Source organism: Zeus faber (genome assembly GCF_960531495.2).
Source record: "Zeus faber genome assembly, chromosome: 12".
In the NCBI taxonomy this organism is placed as follows: domain Eukaryota; kingdom Metazoa; phylum Chordata; class Actinopteri; order Zeiformes; family Zeidae; genus Zeus; species Zeus faber.
In genome coordinates this window covers 7043914-7060482 of record NC_137196.1, presented here as the reverse complement: position 1 = coordinate 7060482, position 16569 = coordinate 7043914, and the positions used below count along the sequence as shown (strand labels likewise).

The following is a 16569-nucleotide window of genomic DNA, read 5'->3' as shown; positions in this document are numbered from 1 at the left end:
GAGAAATAGATGGATGGGTCGAGAAATGGATGGATGGATGGGTCGAGAAATGGATGAATTGACAGATGGACAGAGAAATAGATGGATCGGTGAATGGATGGTTTGGACGAGAAATAGATGAATTGGTGGATGGATAGAGAAACAGATCGATTTGTTGGATGGATGGAGTAAAGCAGTAATTGATGGATGGATGGATAGAGAAATGGATGGATTGATGGATGGATGACTGAATGGATGTATGGCTATTTCATGTAGTTATTATAGATGTATTAAAGCTGTATCATGGCCTGTATGGCCATAATACATCCCATGCACATATATTAGCCCATGCAGCCCCAACACAAAAAAGAAGGTGGGAGGACTCACAATCTTGTCGGGGGGAGGCGTGCTGGCGATGTAGCACTTGATCTCTCCCCTCTCCCCCCTCACCGCGTACTGCACCGGATCACTGGAGATGATGGGCGGGCCTGCGGGAGGAGGGCGAGAGAGAGAGAGAGAGAGAGAGAGAGAGAGAGAGAGAGAGAGAGAGAGAGAGAAAGAGAAAGGTGCATTGACCTTTACTGACCTGTTGGAACACGAGCTTCAAATCAAACTAAATCTGCCGTGCTCATTGTTTATTCTAGGGATCACGTTTTTTCTTCAATCATGAACAAAAGATCATTTATGAGATCAGACAGACAGAAGAAGAGACGAAGCGAGAAAAAAAAAAAAATAAAGCTAAGAGGGGGCAAAAAGGTCAAATTAAAGATTTTTCTCTCGAGGATACATAGTAATATTAATTAAAATGGCAAAAAAATAAAGAGGAAAATGCCTAAAAAGGGGGAATACAGAGGAAGAATCCATCCATTAATATATCTATTTCTATATCCATCCATACGTTTCTCTATCCATCCATCAATCCATTCATGCATCCATTCATCCATTGACTGATCATCAATCCATTTATCCATACACCCATCCATCTATATCCATGAATCCATCCATTTCTCTATCCAACCATCCGTCAATCCATCCATTTACCTATCCATCCATCCATGCATTCCTCCATCTATTTCTCCCTCATCCATCCTTCAATCCACCCATTTATCGATTCATTGATCAATCATTGACTCCTCTATTTTTCCAGCATAAATTATCCATCCATCCTTCCATCCTTCCATCCATCCATCCATCCATCCCACCATCCAGCCATCCATCCATCCTTCCATCCATCCATCCATCCATCCATCCATCCATCCATCCCTGGCCCTTCAGTGCACACAGGCTACAGGACTTCCACCTCACACTCTGCTGCTCTCCATCAGCTTCCTGATCTACCAGCAGTGAAACAGTTAATCTCTGACCGTTGACGGTGAGCGTGACCTCGGTCTCTCCCACTCCGATTCTGGGAACAATGGCCTTGCACACATACTGGCCCGCGTCCGTCTGGCTCACAGACTTCAGGTACAGCTGGTTGTTGTTGCTGAGAACCTGGAAACACACACACACACGCACGCACGCACGCACACATCATCCAGACAGCCATTAGAAAAATACCCCATACTTGCATTGCACAAAGGTGGGGTAAAGAAGATGGGGAAGGAAAGGAGAGCTATCTTTAATTCATCAAACATGTTGATTTTCTCAGCGCGCTCCATTAGTTTGTCCTGAGGCTTCCTTCTTAACTCGTTAAGTATGAATTAAAGATTCAGAACACAAGGATGGGGCGTTGCGCCGACTTGCCTGCCGCATGTGCAAAGGGGATGTTTAGGGGTGGATCTGGCTTGAAGAGACATTAATAAAGACTAAGAAGCAGCTTTCCTGTCTTGTTCCTGACTATGGAGTGTGCCGTGAAAAACAAAACAGAAAGGAAACGTACTTATCTTGCAACACAGTGGGTTTCCAAACTGGGGTCCGCGGCCCCCTATGGGTCCTCAAAGTAATGGCAGGGGTCCACAGTGTAAATAGATATTTTTGGGATTAATATCTACACACAATCTCACTAACCTCACTTGTTGTCAGCAAGGTGAAAACAAAGTAATTAAACATGACACTGTATGACAGGCGGATAAATTGTGTATACCTTTTGTTTTCAGTCGTATGTTAGAAATCAGTATTGCTTAGGTCCAAACTGCTGAAATGGTTTTAAGATGTTTCTTAAAGCGGCACTTTGTAACTTTTGGTATTTGGGATTTGGTGCCCCTACAGTTTCTGAGTGCAGTTGCACTTTTGCACCACTGTCGTCAAACTCCATTCGGTGTTTATTTTACCGGACAAATTTGAACCTTATCGGTCACGTCTCAATAACAGTCTACACCTGTTATAGACTGTTATTGTGTACAACAGTACACCTACAGTGTAGGTACCTCGTGGGGTAGCCCTGGGGAGAGAGGGCACGGGGATCGGTCCCCTGCTACCGGTGTAGGTACCAGATGTGCTCGGCCTGGCAGAGCGGCTCGCACGCATGAGTGAAAGGGTGGAACAAACCCCGTGGTGCAATGAAAGTGAGGGTCGGTGCTCACCGGCTGGCATGCGGGTGCCAGGCGCACCACTGGTCTGTCTCATCCGCGCCACATAGTTGGAGTGGCTTTGTATGAGCTTTATTACCGGACATTTTGACCAAGGTTGTTTGTAGTTTATAATTAATGCCAGAGGTGTCATTCTCCATAATACATGTCGGTGTACCATCACAATTATTGCAAAGCTGTTATAAGGTAAAAAAGTTACATAGTGTTGCTTTATATGACAGTTTTTACCATGCTGGAACCCTTCTTGGTCCAGGTGAGGGTGAGAGGAGGGTTGCCAGACCACTTGCAGTTCAGAGTGACATCAGATTCCACATCCACTGTGACAGGCCTGGGCTCCACCACCAGGATTGGACCAACTGGGGGGTGGGGGGGGGGGGGGGGGGTGGGGGGGTGGTAGTGTCATGAGAAAGAGAGTAATTTCTCAAGAGAGTAATTTCAATTTTGTAATTTTGGTTGAAAATAGTAGTTTTTTTTTTTACTCAAATTGGGACCAAAATAACTATTTGCAGTTTATTTGTAGCTGTAAGTAGTGTCCACTCTATTGATTTTTTATTTATTTTTTGCTCAATCCTTGAATCCTTTTATCGGTCCTATCGGGCCGATAAAAGCACATTTTGAATATGAACTCTGGAAACAATACGATTCTGAGACGGAACATAACCCAAGAATCCCTGGAAACAGCCTCTACAGCTGCCTCATATACTGCATCACGCCGCACCAGCACTTGTATTTGCACTATAAAATGCTGAATGGGTGCCGCTCACAGTGCACATCCACCAGGATGCTGACGTTGGTGCTTCCCACGGCGTTGAAGACCTGGCAGGAGACGGGCTCCGTGAAGAAGGAGTGATCCGCTGTGGTCATGAACACGCTCTCCCTGGCCCCTTCCAGCAGCACGCCGCCTTTAGCCCACCTGGCAGAGAAGGAAGCCATGTGTAACGTATGAGAACCAAAACATTTAAGTTGCATGGGCTAATATGGACGCATATGGACCGGACCAATCGCTTGGTTAACCGCTGTGGTTCATCTTTAAAGTGCATCATGGTCCTATGTTTGTGTTCCATGTCTCGCATGCATTGATGACGATCCCTAACACAGCTAGGGGAGGACAAAACTTCACACCTTTTTGCCTCTTAACGAGGGTAAGGTGGAATAGACTTGGGTGTCTAAAGTCAAAGTGTAGTATTCAGTGTCTGCAGACCTGTAGCCCATGATGGGGGGGTTGGCGGTGGCCTGGCAGGTGAAGGTCACTCTCTCTCCTTCCAGGACAGAGCGGGGCTCGATGGACAGAGTCACAGTGGGGGGGTCTATACAGGGAGGGAGAAAAAAAGGAAGGGAATACACAGAGAATGACATTCCCCGCGTAACGTCTCTCCTTCTGGAAACTCAAAGAACAATTTCAATGTTTGAAGAAGCGGTTGTGAAGCAATCCTTCCTTAGAAAGGTCACTGGGAAGGACTCATGCAGCCTTTTGTTCAGGCCGTGACCACAAGTACTTCCTGTATCAGGTTCTCGGGTGAGACACTTGCTCCACAGACACCTTCATTTGATATGGAGAACAATGATTTGATCCACACCGGCATCTTCGTCAAGTTTAAGTCGAACACGCACAACCATCATGCAAGGAGAGACCTACGGTGGACGTTGAGGGTGACGGTGGCCCGTTTGCCCAGTGGCACGGCGGGGTTACTGGCCACGCAGGTAAAATTGCGGCCCGTGTCTGTGTCCACCGGCGAGATGGGCAGGTAACTCCTAGTTGTCACCCTCTTTCTGTCTGGTAGCACCTCCTGCAGGGGCGGGGATAAGGAGATGGTTTCAGGGGAGTTCCATATCCAGTTGGAATAAGTGTGTTTTGGAAACAATAACAGAATTAAATGTTGTGAATGATGTCTTAATGTGTCCTTTGTGTGTGTGTTGGTGTGTTACCGTGGACTGGTGGGCTACGTCCAGAAGGACTCCATCCCTGGTCCACTGGATGTGGGCGGCAGGCTTGGCTCCCCGGGTCACACAAGTGAGGTTGTACTGGGTCCCTGCCATCAGGAGCAGCTCTGGGGAGCCCTCTACTATGGGGTCCTCTGGAGGAACTGCGGGGGGAAGAACGTTTAAGACATGGGTCACAAACGCAATGCACACTGGGTAATGTTGTCCGGTAGAAGACAGTGGCGCCTCCACTTACTGAGAACGTTGAGCTTGGCCCTCCTGGAGCGGAGGGCCGCCTCCGTCGCCTGGCACTCATACAGCGAGTCATCCGACAGCTCGGCGTTGGAGATCTCTAGGTTGTATTGGCCGATGTCCAGTATGTGCAGGACCTTGTACCTGGGCCAGGCTGGCGGGTGGTGGGGGATGGGGGATGGAGGTGGGACACAGAAGGAACTCATGTGAAAGTGTGGATAGATGTCGAAAAATCTGGAAAGCCCGTACTCGTTTTGGATTGAGAGAAGTTGTGTCTCCCTGCTGAAAGAATCTTGTTTTTGTTGTTGTTGCGTTGAAGTTGAAGCCAATGTGTATGTGACGATTTTAACGAGAATTTTGTCAAGTTGCATCACAAGACCAAATGCACGTTAAGGAGATTTTTGACTCAAACTCAAAGAGTGGCTTATGCCGAATTCACATGGAACACAGTAGATGGGAACGGCAGCGATATTTGATATGGTGATGTACAAAGACTGCAATAAAATAAATTATTTTGTGTCTGTTATTATATATAACCATTTTAGTAATGCATGTAGCTATAAAATGCAGCTTACTTTTGACATTATATTGTAAACTTAAAGTAATACTAAATTCCCTCCAAATCTTATTGTTATTCCTATTTGGTTAACTTTACACAAGCCAGCTATAAAGCATCATATCCATCTCAAGTTTGATAATGGATTACTGTATATCCCCATATGGATATATTTATGGATATTGTTATGCAGCTTTGAGATAGAGAGCGATCTATAGAGATGTGTTTCCTGGTAGTGATCAATGATCTATTAACTGAGTGATCAATGGTTGATCGCCTGGTTTCCACTGGCAACAGAAGCCCTTCTTTAATTATTAATTATTCCTATTTAGCTATGTTAGTAATAAGTAATAACCTGGAGCTGCATCTTTATCACAGGACCAATTGCACCAAGCAAGACCACCACGTCCAAATCCTCCATCTACCTCAATGCTACAAGCACCAAACAGTTGCCATGCAATTAATAAATACAAAAAAAAAACACTTTTATATGAATCCATGGTTTTTATTTCAGCCATTTAAGTACAATATTCCAAGGAAAAGGCATCTACCAGCTCCCTCACTGCAGCGCAAAACTTGGGCAGCCGCAGGAGGCTCCTAGCTTTCTCCGTCTTTAAGGTAGCTACATATCATCCGGCTGTAATTTCCTTCACGGAAGACAGCAAGAGGCTAAATTGTTTTACCTTGACGGCAAATGCAGTGTACCGTTTCCGGTGTTCTCTGCCGGCCTGCCGTCATGCTCTCGCCCGCTAACATGACTTCCGGTTTGCCGTCTCCCGTCTACTGTCTTCCATGTGAAAACAGCATTAGTGTTCAAGTAAATGCAGAGCAAATCAGTGGATACATGCAACAGTCCGACATAGCTTTAGCAAAGCTATAGGTCAGCTGATAATGAACACACAATGTAAAATGTAAGGTGTGTTAGTGTGAATGGTGGGTTTCACAAAAGACCTTGCTGAATTGGCGGGTTGCCAGTTAGGGAGTTTAAAGGCACTGGGAGATATGATAGATTAGAGAGGAGTGGGCGATGAAGGAGGCATGGACAGTGAGGTTTATTTGAAGGTCTATTGAGACTTTCCTTTATTTCCTCTTTTTCTCTCTTTTGTTGTTTAATTATGCCTTTGATAATGTAGCATATTATTTTATTTCTCAATGGTACAAATAAAGTCTTAATTATGTGATTCTCAATGGAACATGTCCATCAAAAACAAAGAGGTATCCCAGTAAATTTCAACATCTTCACTAAAGCCTGCTTGGCATTCAAGGTTTATACACAGGTTTATGTGTGAGAATATAGATCTGGGCAACAGTGCGCTATAGGTGCATACACAGTCAGGACAATAGAGCCCAATTATGGGCCCACAAACCCACACACAAATACAAGCGGAATAGCAGCGCAGATGGAGACACCGCCGGCCAAACAAAAGCAAAATCCAGCGTTTCTGTATTGAGCCACATCATATGTCAATCTCTCAGTCCGTGCTCCAGCTGGTGCATAACTACCTTCAGAGCTGCTACCTCACAATCGCAACAACCTGCATAATTTTTCACCTCCACACACACACACACACACACACACACACACACACACACACACACACACACACACACACACACACACACACACACACACACACACACACACACACACACACACACACACACACACACACACACTTTTCAAATATCAAGACATTTCAGACAAAGACATATGTGAGCCTTATGCTCCCCACTAGGGGGGAGCATGAGGCCTGGTCGTCCTGCTCCCGCTACTAGCATGACATCATTCAGAGTCAGACGGCAAAGGCAGGTAGGCGGTTAATGGTTAATGGTTAACGGTGGTGGTGGAATTTGTGTGAGATGACATCGTCCACTCCAGCACCTTGCAGGGAGTGGGGTGGGTCATTCAAGGTGCTTTGTTTTTGGGGATAGTGTGGCATCGGGAATAGCGTACATATTACATGCGACAAGACATGTGCATGTCGCACAAATGTGAAAATACGCTTGATAATAATGGCGCTCATCGCCTTGTCAGTAATTAATGTGAAGTCATTTGACATTGCCGGCCCAACCCTGAAGCCGCGGACCCAAATGGGCAGTGGTACCGGCGGGATTGGTACCTATGCAGACCCAAGTGTGTGTGTGTGTGTGTGTGTGTGTGTGTGTGTGTGTGTGTGTGTGTCTTTGTATAAGCATATTGTAATAAAATGTAGAATTATTTTCAAATGTATTTATGTGTGTGTGAATAGCGCAGGTATATGTTACATTATATTTGTTGTGCGGTGCAGACGCCTTCATCTGCATTTCCTCATTATCGCACGGCAATGCACAGCGGAATCGCAACTTTCAAAGGTGGATTAGGGAGCAGAATGAGTAGAAATAAACCAATTCAAAAAACAGGTGGTTTAAGACACATGATGTCATGTCACATGATCCCATGTGAGACAGAGAGAGAGACAGAGAGAGAGGGAGAGAGAGAGAGAGAGAGAGAGAGAGAGAGAGAGAGAGAGAGAGAGACTTGTGTGTTGACCTATTCTGAATGATTTTCTTTATAAAATTGAGGTAAACACAGACTTCACATCGCATCCTAATTCCTGAATTATCACTTTGCGTGCTTGTCTGTTGGGGTGTGAGGATGTGGGTGAGTTGGGATGCTGTGACACACATGTAGGTGGGTGTAGAAGCACAGTACATAAGTGTGTGCATGTGCTGCAATAAGCCCGTGCTACTATAATCTGTCAGTAACTACAAAAATAATTGTATGCCAATAAAGGAAATGATTTATTCTTGTTGTCATCTATCATCATTTTGGCACACTTGGTTGATTAATGATACTGTGTGTCAAGCAGTTTAACTTAATTTTGAACTGAAGTTATTATTATGCCTGAAGCTGTCTCCAGACAGCTCCACTGAATAAAGCTGAAAGCTTTTTTTAACCAACCAAGTATCAACTTGGCTCTGACAGGCTATGATTGGGTCACTAGGACACACACCATAAGGCCCGCCTCCCAGTATATATACTGGGTCATCACCTGTCATACTTCCTCTTTTGCTATTCACCTTTCTGCTGTGGGTGCAAGCCCTCTCTAGAAACAAAAGAAGAAAAATAAAAATGATGTCTAATTCTATCTCTTGATCTCCCTCAGCATCAAGGACTTCCAACCAGTCCAGTGAGGTTACGAGGAGGAGGAGGGGGAAGGAGAAGAGTCAGGTGCAGGATTTGGTGCTGTACAAACTGTCCCAGGGGCCTTTCTACCAGGAGCTGCTGCACCTCCTGGTGCGAACTGTGGCGAGGCTGGGGTGTATTTTACGGCTGTGGATTGGCCTCCCCGCCCGCATCCCCTTCCAAAGCTGGAGGGCCTGACGAAGGAGGTGAGGTTGTCTTGGGGGCTGCACAGAAGAAGTGCTCCCCCATCCAGGCTTTCAACCAGTAGTTGACCCTGAACACTGAGCTGGAGTTGGGTTCCCCCTGGAGGAATAGGGAGCAGCCCACCTGTGCCCCTCCCACACCGTGGAAAAGCCTCAACTTATGTCCAAGGCATGTGGGCTGACAGCTACACTGGCCGTTCTACAAGGCGGTGGGGCAGGCTGCAGCACTGCTCAATAATGTCTGCCTGCTACAAGCTTACCAGGCCAGGCTCCTACGGGAGCTTGAGGGGAATGCCACCCCCGAGACCTATGTGGAACTGCATAAGGCCACTGACTTCTGCCTCACAATGGCTGTGCCAAGGGTTCAGGCCAAAACGCAGGCCATGTGATGAGGTTTTTGGTGGGGACGCAGCGCCACTTATGGCTAAACCTGTCACCGATCTCTGAGAAGGAGAAACATGCTCCCCAACAATCCTGGAAAGTGTCGTGCCTATTCGGGCCCATTGTGGACTCCATCATCCACAAATTTGAATGACAGCAGATGGAGTCGTGGCATTGGAAAATGTCATGCCCCGTTGGACCCAGTCCCCGCGTCGCGAGCCCTGGCAGAAATCTAGTTCCTTGCTGGAGTAGTCGGGAACCAGATGGCCCCCAAGTGCGTTGCAGTTCCAGAGTGGACAGGCTCCAGCCCAGGAGATGTCCCAGCCTCCCCCTGCTGACAGGATGAGGGTTAGGGTTGGGGTTAGGGTCAGTGTGATGTCATCAAGCACATGAACACAAGTGTGGGCCCCCTGCCCATAAAGGCAGCCAGAGAATTTGTAGGTGAGTCATGGTGCATGGTGCCATCGCTACCAGAAACCAGAGCATGCCACGCCGCTTGTGTGAGTGTATAGAGACGCATGTGTGGTCCGTCCCTGGGAAAGAAGGACAATTTAAAGTGCAGTTTGCCCTCCCTCCACCGGTGTTTGCTGGAGTCACACAGACAGAAGTCTTGGACTCAACGTCCTTCATCCGTAAACAGGAAATTCAGTCCTTGCTGGAAAGGGCATCATTTGAAGTGGACACGGAGAGAAACTATGTTTATTACAGCAGATATTTCCTCATTACAAAAAAAGACGGCTCTTCTCTGAGACCAATCCTGGACATGAACATTTTAACTAAAACATTGAGAAATGTCTTGCATCGACTGTTGTCTGACACTGTCAGCTGTTCAAATCTACCCGACGGAAAGACTGGTTCACGTCAGTGGATTTAAAAGATGCTTACTTTCACACACTAATTGCGGAAGTGAAATAGCTGAGGTTTCCCTTTCAGGACAGGGCATACGAGAATATTTTGTGTATGTTTGTGGGGCCCCATTGCAGCTATTGCCCCTCTGAGCACCTAGGTTCTGTCCTATCTGCACCATTTCCTAATATTAGCCGGGTCCAAGGAATTGGCACTTAGGTGCGCTGCTCGACCATTTCGGCAGCCCAGGGTTTCTGGTGAATTATAAAAAAAAAATTCACCAGAAGATATAGTCAATCAGATTTTGGCATCCAGGTTTATGCAAGGCACCTGCCAATTATGGCCATGTGCGTGGTCACTGACTCTGAATTGGGATCTGGTTCTGGTGTTGAATGCCTTAATGAGATCCCCATTCAAACCCCATGTCTGTCCACCAGTTCTGCTTGGTGTTCTCCAATGATAATTGGAGGGGTACGTTGAAACCAAAGCCAGCTTTTCAGCCCGAAAACATAAAAGTGGGATTCAAATCAACCATGATGGATCTCTATTCATTTTTTCCCCCTCCCTTTGGGTCAGAGGAGGACGAGAGGCCGCATACTCTGTGCCCTGTCCGGGCACTTTTTGTCTGTGTGTTATTGATCTCAGACAATTGTGAAACCCCTGTCCAAAGATCGTCTCTCGTACTTGATAGTGGAAGCAATCGCATTGGCCTACTCTTCCATGGGGAAGGATACCCAGAGGGTCTTAAAGCCATTCTACTCTGGGTGTGGCTACCTCATGGGCGTTGTTACGTGGGGTTTCGGGAGAGGAGGTGTGTGGTGCTATAGATTCTATAGTCTTGACATGATGAGCATTGGCACAAACTGTTTTGACTGCCAGGTGTTGCGTACAATATTACGCTATGAGGTTCAGAGTGGTTACGGTCAGATGATACAAGCTCAGCTGTATGTGAAATCCCCACCCACCAGCATTGCGGTGGGTCTGGTGGGGTGGTAATATAATTTACAATTTATAATTTAATATAATTTGAGGTCACATCTTCCAGTTAGTCCTTTGAATGGACTACCCGGACCCTGGGTTCTATGTCTCTGCCTTTGGGGGCTTGCATAAGACATCGGTTCTGACTTCGCGGTCAGTGAAGGTTAAGGGTATACTGTACAGTATGTGTAGTAAGAACTTGAGTTTGAAATGAAGTAAAATGTTTGGGTTGTCCTTCAACCCTGTTTTAGTGAATGAAAAACGAGAGTTCTTACCAGTGGCCTCACTGGCCAGCTCACTCAAGAGCTGAATAATATGTAAAAGGAAGTATGAGAGGCGGTGACCCAGTATATATAATGGGGGGCGGGCCTTATGCCCCAGTGGCCCAATCTCAGCCTGTCAGTTAAATTTGTTAAAAAAGGCTTTCAGCTTCATTCAGTGGAGCTGTCCGGAGACAGCTTAAGGCATAGTAAGAATGCTCATTTGTAAAACCATAGTTGTAGCACAACCCAAATGTTATGCAACAACTTGGTTGCGTGTTCTTTCACCAGTAACCACTTGAGATAAGATGTGAACCACCGCAGCAAAACCCGCTGTCTCGCACATTTCTAAAATCGCCAGGAGCAGCCGAATAAATTGAAAAAACCTTTCAAGAAGGAAAATTAGATTTTTCCAGATTTGTGTTCCTTTGTGTATTCTTTTTACTCACAATGTATTTTCAAAACCGAGTTTGATTTGTAAATAGTAGAAAAATGTAAAACCATTGAGTTAAATATTCCCGTTAGATTACATGGGGAAACGCAGTTCACTTACTGAGACGCTGAATAGCGCTGAACAACACCGAACAATCATTTCCTTTAAAGCGACCGTCTAGGTGATGATCATTCCTCCATATTTCATGTGATGTGAAGTCACAATGTGAAACAGTTTTGATAGAGTTCAACTTTTAAATCGTACTACTTTTACACATACACAGAGACATTATTGTGTAGAGGGTGTGTACTAACGTATACCAACGAAAAAGTCACACTGACGTCACTTCCGTAAACAAGACGAGGATCCTTCGGTTTCACTTGTCTCTGAAAACCCTCGTTGTTATGGATTACGAAAAGCGGGTGGCGGAAGACCTAAATCAAATTGCGGATCTTAATCTGGCCAGTACAATAGATTCCAAGTCAGTGTAAGCAGCACATACTGGACTTCATTTTCCATGATGATAGCCCAGTTCTGGTGCTGAATCTGATACAGGCATTATCCCGGACTTGGAGAACATTTCAAACAGCGGAATTCAACCTGAATGTGACGAGGAAACTGAATATTTTTAAGAACCACTGGAGGAGACTCACGATACGCCTGTTGTTGTTACAACAGAAGAAGTTGATGACGTGATAAAGTCAGTTGAGGTTGGTGATGCAGGTTATGAACAAGTAGCAATGGATAAGATTCTCAAGTTTACCTGCAAATGCAGCCAGTGGCGAAAAGAAAATGAAAAGAGGCAGCTCCAAACAGGCTCTCAGAATATAGCTGGGGTAGGTTTGGGATCAACCTACATAATAACTCAAAGAACTTTGAAGATATTTGGCATACGCACATTTATATATTAAATTACACACCAAGGCTGATAAAAAGAGATTCATATTATTGACAGACTCTACATTTTGTTGTGTTGTCTGCACTTTTAAACTTCTAAATAATTCCACTTTTACAAAACATGTATATTTTTACTGTTCAATAAAAGCCTTTAAAAAAAAGATGTTGTGTTTCGATGACGCTGTTCAACATTCCCTCAAAACACAAGAACAATGCAGAGATTGCCCCATTCAGCAGGGTGTCAAGTGTCCATGTGACAAGTAGCCATGCGGCTTTGTTGGTCCTCCAAACCATTTGCATTGTCGGAGCTGGCTGAATGAAGCCAAGTGTGGGGGAAATCTTTGAGGGTGAATTTCTTATAAACATAGTATGCCACATCCTTGTCATTAACAAGTCATAGCTTTAAAAAAATTGCTTGATTTGCACAAGTGACACCTTGTTTTGAAGCTCTGATTCTTCAGTTTCAAATGATGTGAAAAAAAAGTCAAAAGCCACCAAATGTACCTTAAGTCAGCTGTGGGTCACAAATGTAGTTAAAGGGGCATGTAGCATAATTTAAATACTCCTTAAGTAATTTTGGAATAAATCTATAACATGGGTGCACACCACTACGATTGCGATCGGCTCATTGATCGCAAAGGTAGTGTGGGTAGATCGCATGCCATTCAATTATTATAAATTATTTTTTTTCGCCGACCTGACCTGTATGATCTTAATTTAGAAATGCAAGGAAAAGACAAAACCATAGTCAACGTGATCAGTTCAGTTAATGCTTTCAAAAGAAAAATGAAACTTCTGTCCTCAAAGCTGCAGTGCCATGATTTGAGGAACTTTCAAAACCTTGCATCTGAGCTGGAGACCCGAGGGAAGGCGTGTGCGCAACTTGACAGCGCACACTACATATAGCAGATTGAAAATTGTCTGTCAGGCTTTGACAAACGGTTTCAAGACGTTTCTTTACTTGTTACATTTATGTGCTACCCATTTAGGGAAGATATTGAGGTCGATTCACCCGCATCAAAAATTGCAACTCTGTTTCACCCGAACTGGCCTGCAGTGGAGGATGAGATGTTGACACTATAGGCAGACAGCTGAAGTCCAGGACTCATGGACAGTTTTGCAACTTACTCACAGAGGAAAAGTACCCAAACATGAGGAAATGAGCCACCTCCTTGACTGCATTATCCGGCTCTGCTTATTTATGTTAGTCAGCCTTTTCCCACATGAAGATTATTTAGTCTAAATAGCGTTCCACCATGACTAATGATCATTTGGAAGCCTGCTTGAGGCTGGCCACCAGCAGCTACTGCCTGGACTCTGCAACCCTGGCCGACTCCATTCAGTGCAAGTCATCAGAGTAAGGTAGTGAACATAAATGTATTTAATTGTATTGTGCCGTAAGGGTTCATGCAGTGATGCAGGTATGCCAACATATATTGTATATATAAAGTATACTCAGTAAATATATAAATAAATATATTTAGCATTATTAAATGCAGGTAGATCATTTTGACTTGGTTATTTTAAAAGCAGCTCGCAAGCCGAAAAAGTGTGGGCACCCCTGATCTGTAGAATGTTGAGAATTTTCCTTTGAAACTGAGGTCAAGAAGAACGCTGAAGCCGAAACAACTCCTAGAACTTGCATTTCGCTTGTTTGTTATATCAAAACACAATGCAGAATTCAGAAAAGTAGAAATATGGAAGATTCCTGATACATGTTGAGCTATCTACTCTGTACTGGAACTGCAATACATGCATGGTTCAAATTACGGGGGGGATTGGGGCAGTCTGACCTCTTGGATCCCCCCAAAAATAAGTAAAAACAACAAGTTGGGGGGGTCAAAATATTTATATATATCCTTCTTACCTGTAATCGTAAACATTACAATATCTTTCCCATATTCATGCCTGGAAGAGTCTTCTAATACAGTACAATTTTCAACACCCCGAAAAGCCATTACTCGAATTGGACCATACTATTGCTCTAAGCATCGCGCCGTGGAGAAGCTCAGCTCAGATCAGAGCGATGTTTTTTCCAAACATAGAAGATTTATTTATTTTGCTCCGTTTTTTCTAATGAATCAAACAAAACAAGCCCCGCACGTCACCCTGCATATCAGGCACACATTCTCAGTCACTGTCTTACACTGCAGCCCCCCCCTCCGCTGGAGAAAAACGTTAACCCCTCCAATTGTCATTGTATAATTGACACTCCGATATATGTTCGACAAAATAGGCAGTGTGGCAAGAATACACAGTTCACCAAAATCCATCTGTGGCAGTTCTGCCTGCCAGACACCACCGGAGTAGCTTTTTCAGGGCCCTCCGACACAGAGACACATGCAGGGATGTTGCAAATACCCCACTTTATTAAAAAAGAACGGGCAATATGGAACAAGCCCAGAGCAGATGGAAAACATGCTATCACAAGGGATCCTCCGTGTGTGTGGGGATGTGAGATATTGATTTGCTCATTAGAGCAATCAACGAGCAACACACCTACAGCCACAGTGATCGCGGGCTCAATTACCTGGACCCAAGACAGGTGTGGCTGCTTAAACCACAACACCCGTACACACCCCCAGGGAACAGACTCCCCTCCTCCCTTCCAGAGTTTGGGGCCTCGGACTGCTTTGCTGGCTGGTGGAGATGTTTCCGGTTTGGCGATTGCAGGGACTGCTTGGAGGGGTGGCCTAGCCGTTGGGCTGCTGATGGTCCCGGTGGTGGCTGCTGGGTGGAGCAGCTGGCTGCAGGCGGTTATCCACAGTGGTTGCTGCAGCTGCTTCTCCCCTGATCCTCTGCTGGATATCCTGGGTGCTTCTGCCAGTCGGGAGAGGGCTGGTGCTCCGGTGCGTCTTCAGAAGAACCTTCTGTGTCCCTTCCCTGTGCCCGTAGAGTCCCTGTTCAGGTGCCACTGGGGCACTTCTGCATGCCACACACCATCGGAGTAGCATTTTCAGGGCCCTCTGACACAAAGAAACAGGCGATGTTGCAAACACACCAGTTTATTGAAGAGAGTGGGCAAGATGGAACAGGCTCGGGGCAGATGGAGTGTGTGTGGGGATGGGTTGATTTGCCTGTTTCTTGTTGATTGCTCTAATGAGCAACAGACATATAGCCACTCCGATCCCGGGCCCAATTACCTAGACCCAAGACAAGTGTGGCTGCTTCAACCACACCACCCCCACACTACACCATCCTTATGAGGACCTCATCCTTTGATCCTCATATAACACGCAGAACAAATGGAACAACAAAACCAAAATCTATCTTTATGAGAAAATTTGGTCATTAAACAACATATAGAACACATAGAACAACAAAACCAAAATCCCTTTATATGAGACCATTTGGTCCTCATACAACACAGAACAAATAGAACAACAAAACCCATATCCATCCTTGTGAGAATCAAATGCCTCATGAGGATGCATTTTGGTTTGGTTTTTTATTTTGTTGTTTTCTCCTCCTTTTGTCGTGTGCTCACCTCTGAGGCCCCCTCCAATGCCAAGGGCCAGGCCGTCCTTGGTCCATTGGACGATGCCGGTGTAGTTGAAGACCACGCAGGACAGCACAACCCGCTCCCCCAGCACCACCGACTGGTCTGCAGGCTCCTGGGAGAACCGAACACACCACGCTGGAACACAGACACGGAGAGGTCAACATCCAGAATGCGACTGTTATGGGATGTTATGTGATAATAATACTAAAGTCATGAATAACCATTAAGATAATACTGAGCTAGTGACTGTACTAAGGTGTTATTACCAACTATACAGGAAAATGCATTCCCTAAATCAAAATGAAATTGAATAGGGTTCACCCACTCCCTCAAACCCCCCAACCCCCACAAACACAGCTTTGCACATGGCATCTAGGCATCATTTCATTTCCATGTTTTCCCCCATTTTGCATTTCCCCTTCCATTCATTTTAACAGCGCCAGTCAAAGCATCAGTGCTGATGCTTTAGCTCACTGTGTATCACCATCTAAAAAAAAAAACAACAACTACTTTTGCCGAGTGTAGCACTACAGTGAATCAACAGCAACGGTAGTGCATAGATTAACACCTTCACAGAAGCAGGGGAGTGTCAGGTGACGAGGGGGAGAATTATTCACTCCTCTCTCTGTTTTCAGCTGGTTGCATCATCAGGTTCAGTTGTTTCATAT

General features: G+C 45.3%; 1 protein-coding gene across 2 annotated transcripts in view; it reads right to left on the bottom strand.

The window, feature by feature from the left end:
- Positions 1–16569, bottom strand: part of kirrel1b (kirre like nephrin family adhesion molecule 1b) — a gene marked incomplete at its 3' end in the record, with an annotated part of 64304 nt that overhangs the window by 15474 nt on the left and 32261 nt on the right. For both annotated transcript variants that reach the window (XM_080011659.1, XM_080011660.1), the window contains exons 2-10: positions 15887–16036; positions 4684–4833; positions 4434–4591; positions 4144–4294; positions 3709–3814; positions 3272–3420; positions 2736–2863; positions 1344–1470; positions 367–467 (exon numbers count right to left, since the gene is read on the bottom strand). In XM_080011659.1, coding sequence (XP_079867785.1) covers positions 367–467; positions 1344–1470; positions 2736–2863; positions 3272–3420; positions 3709–3814; positions 4144–4294; positions 4434–4591; positions 4684–4833; positions 15887–16036 — 1220 coding nt within the window. The remainder of the gene's footprint in view (positions 1–366; positions 468–1343; positions 1471–2735; positions 2864–3271; positions 3421–3708; positions 3815–4143; positions 4295–4433; positions 4592–4683; positions 4834–15886; positions 16037–16569) is intronic.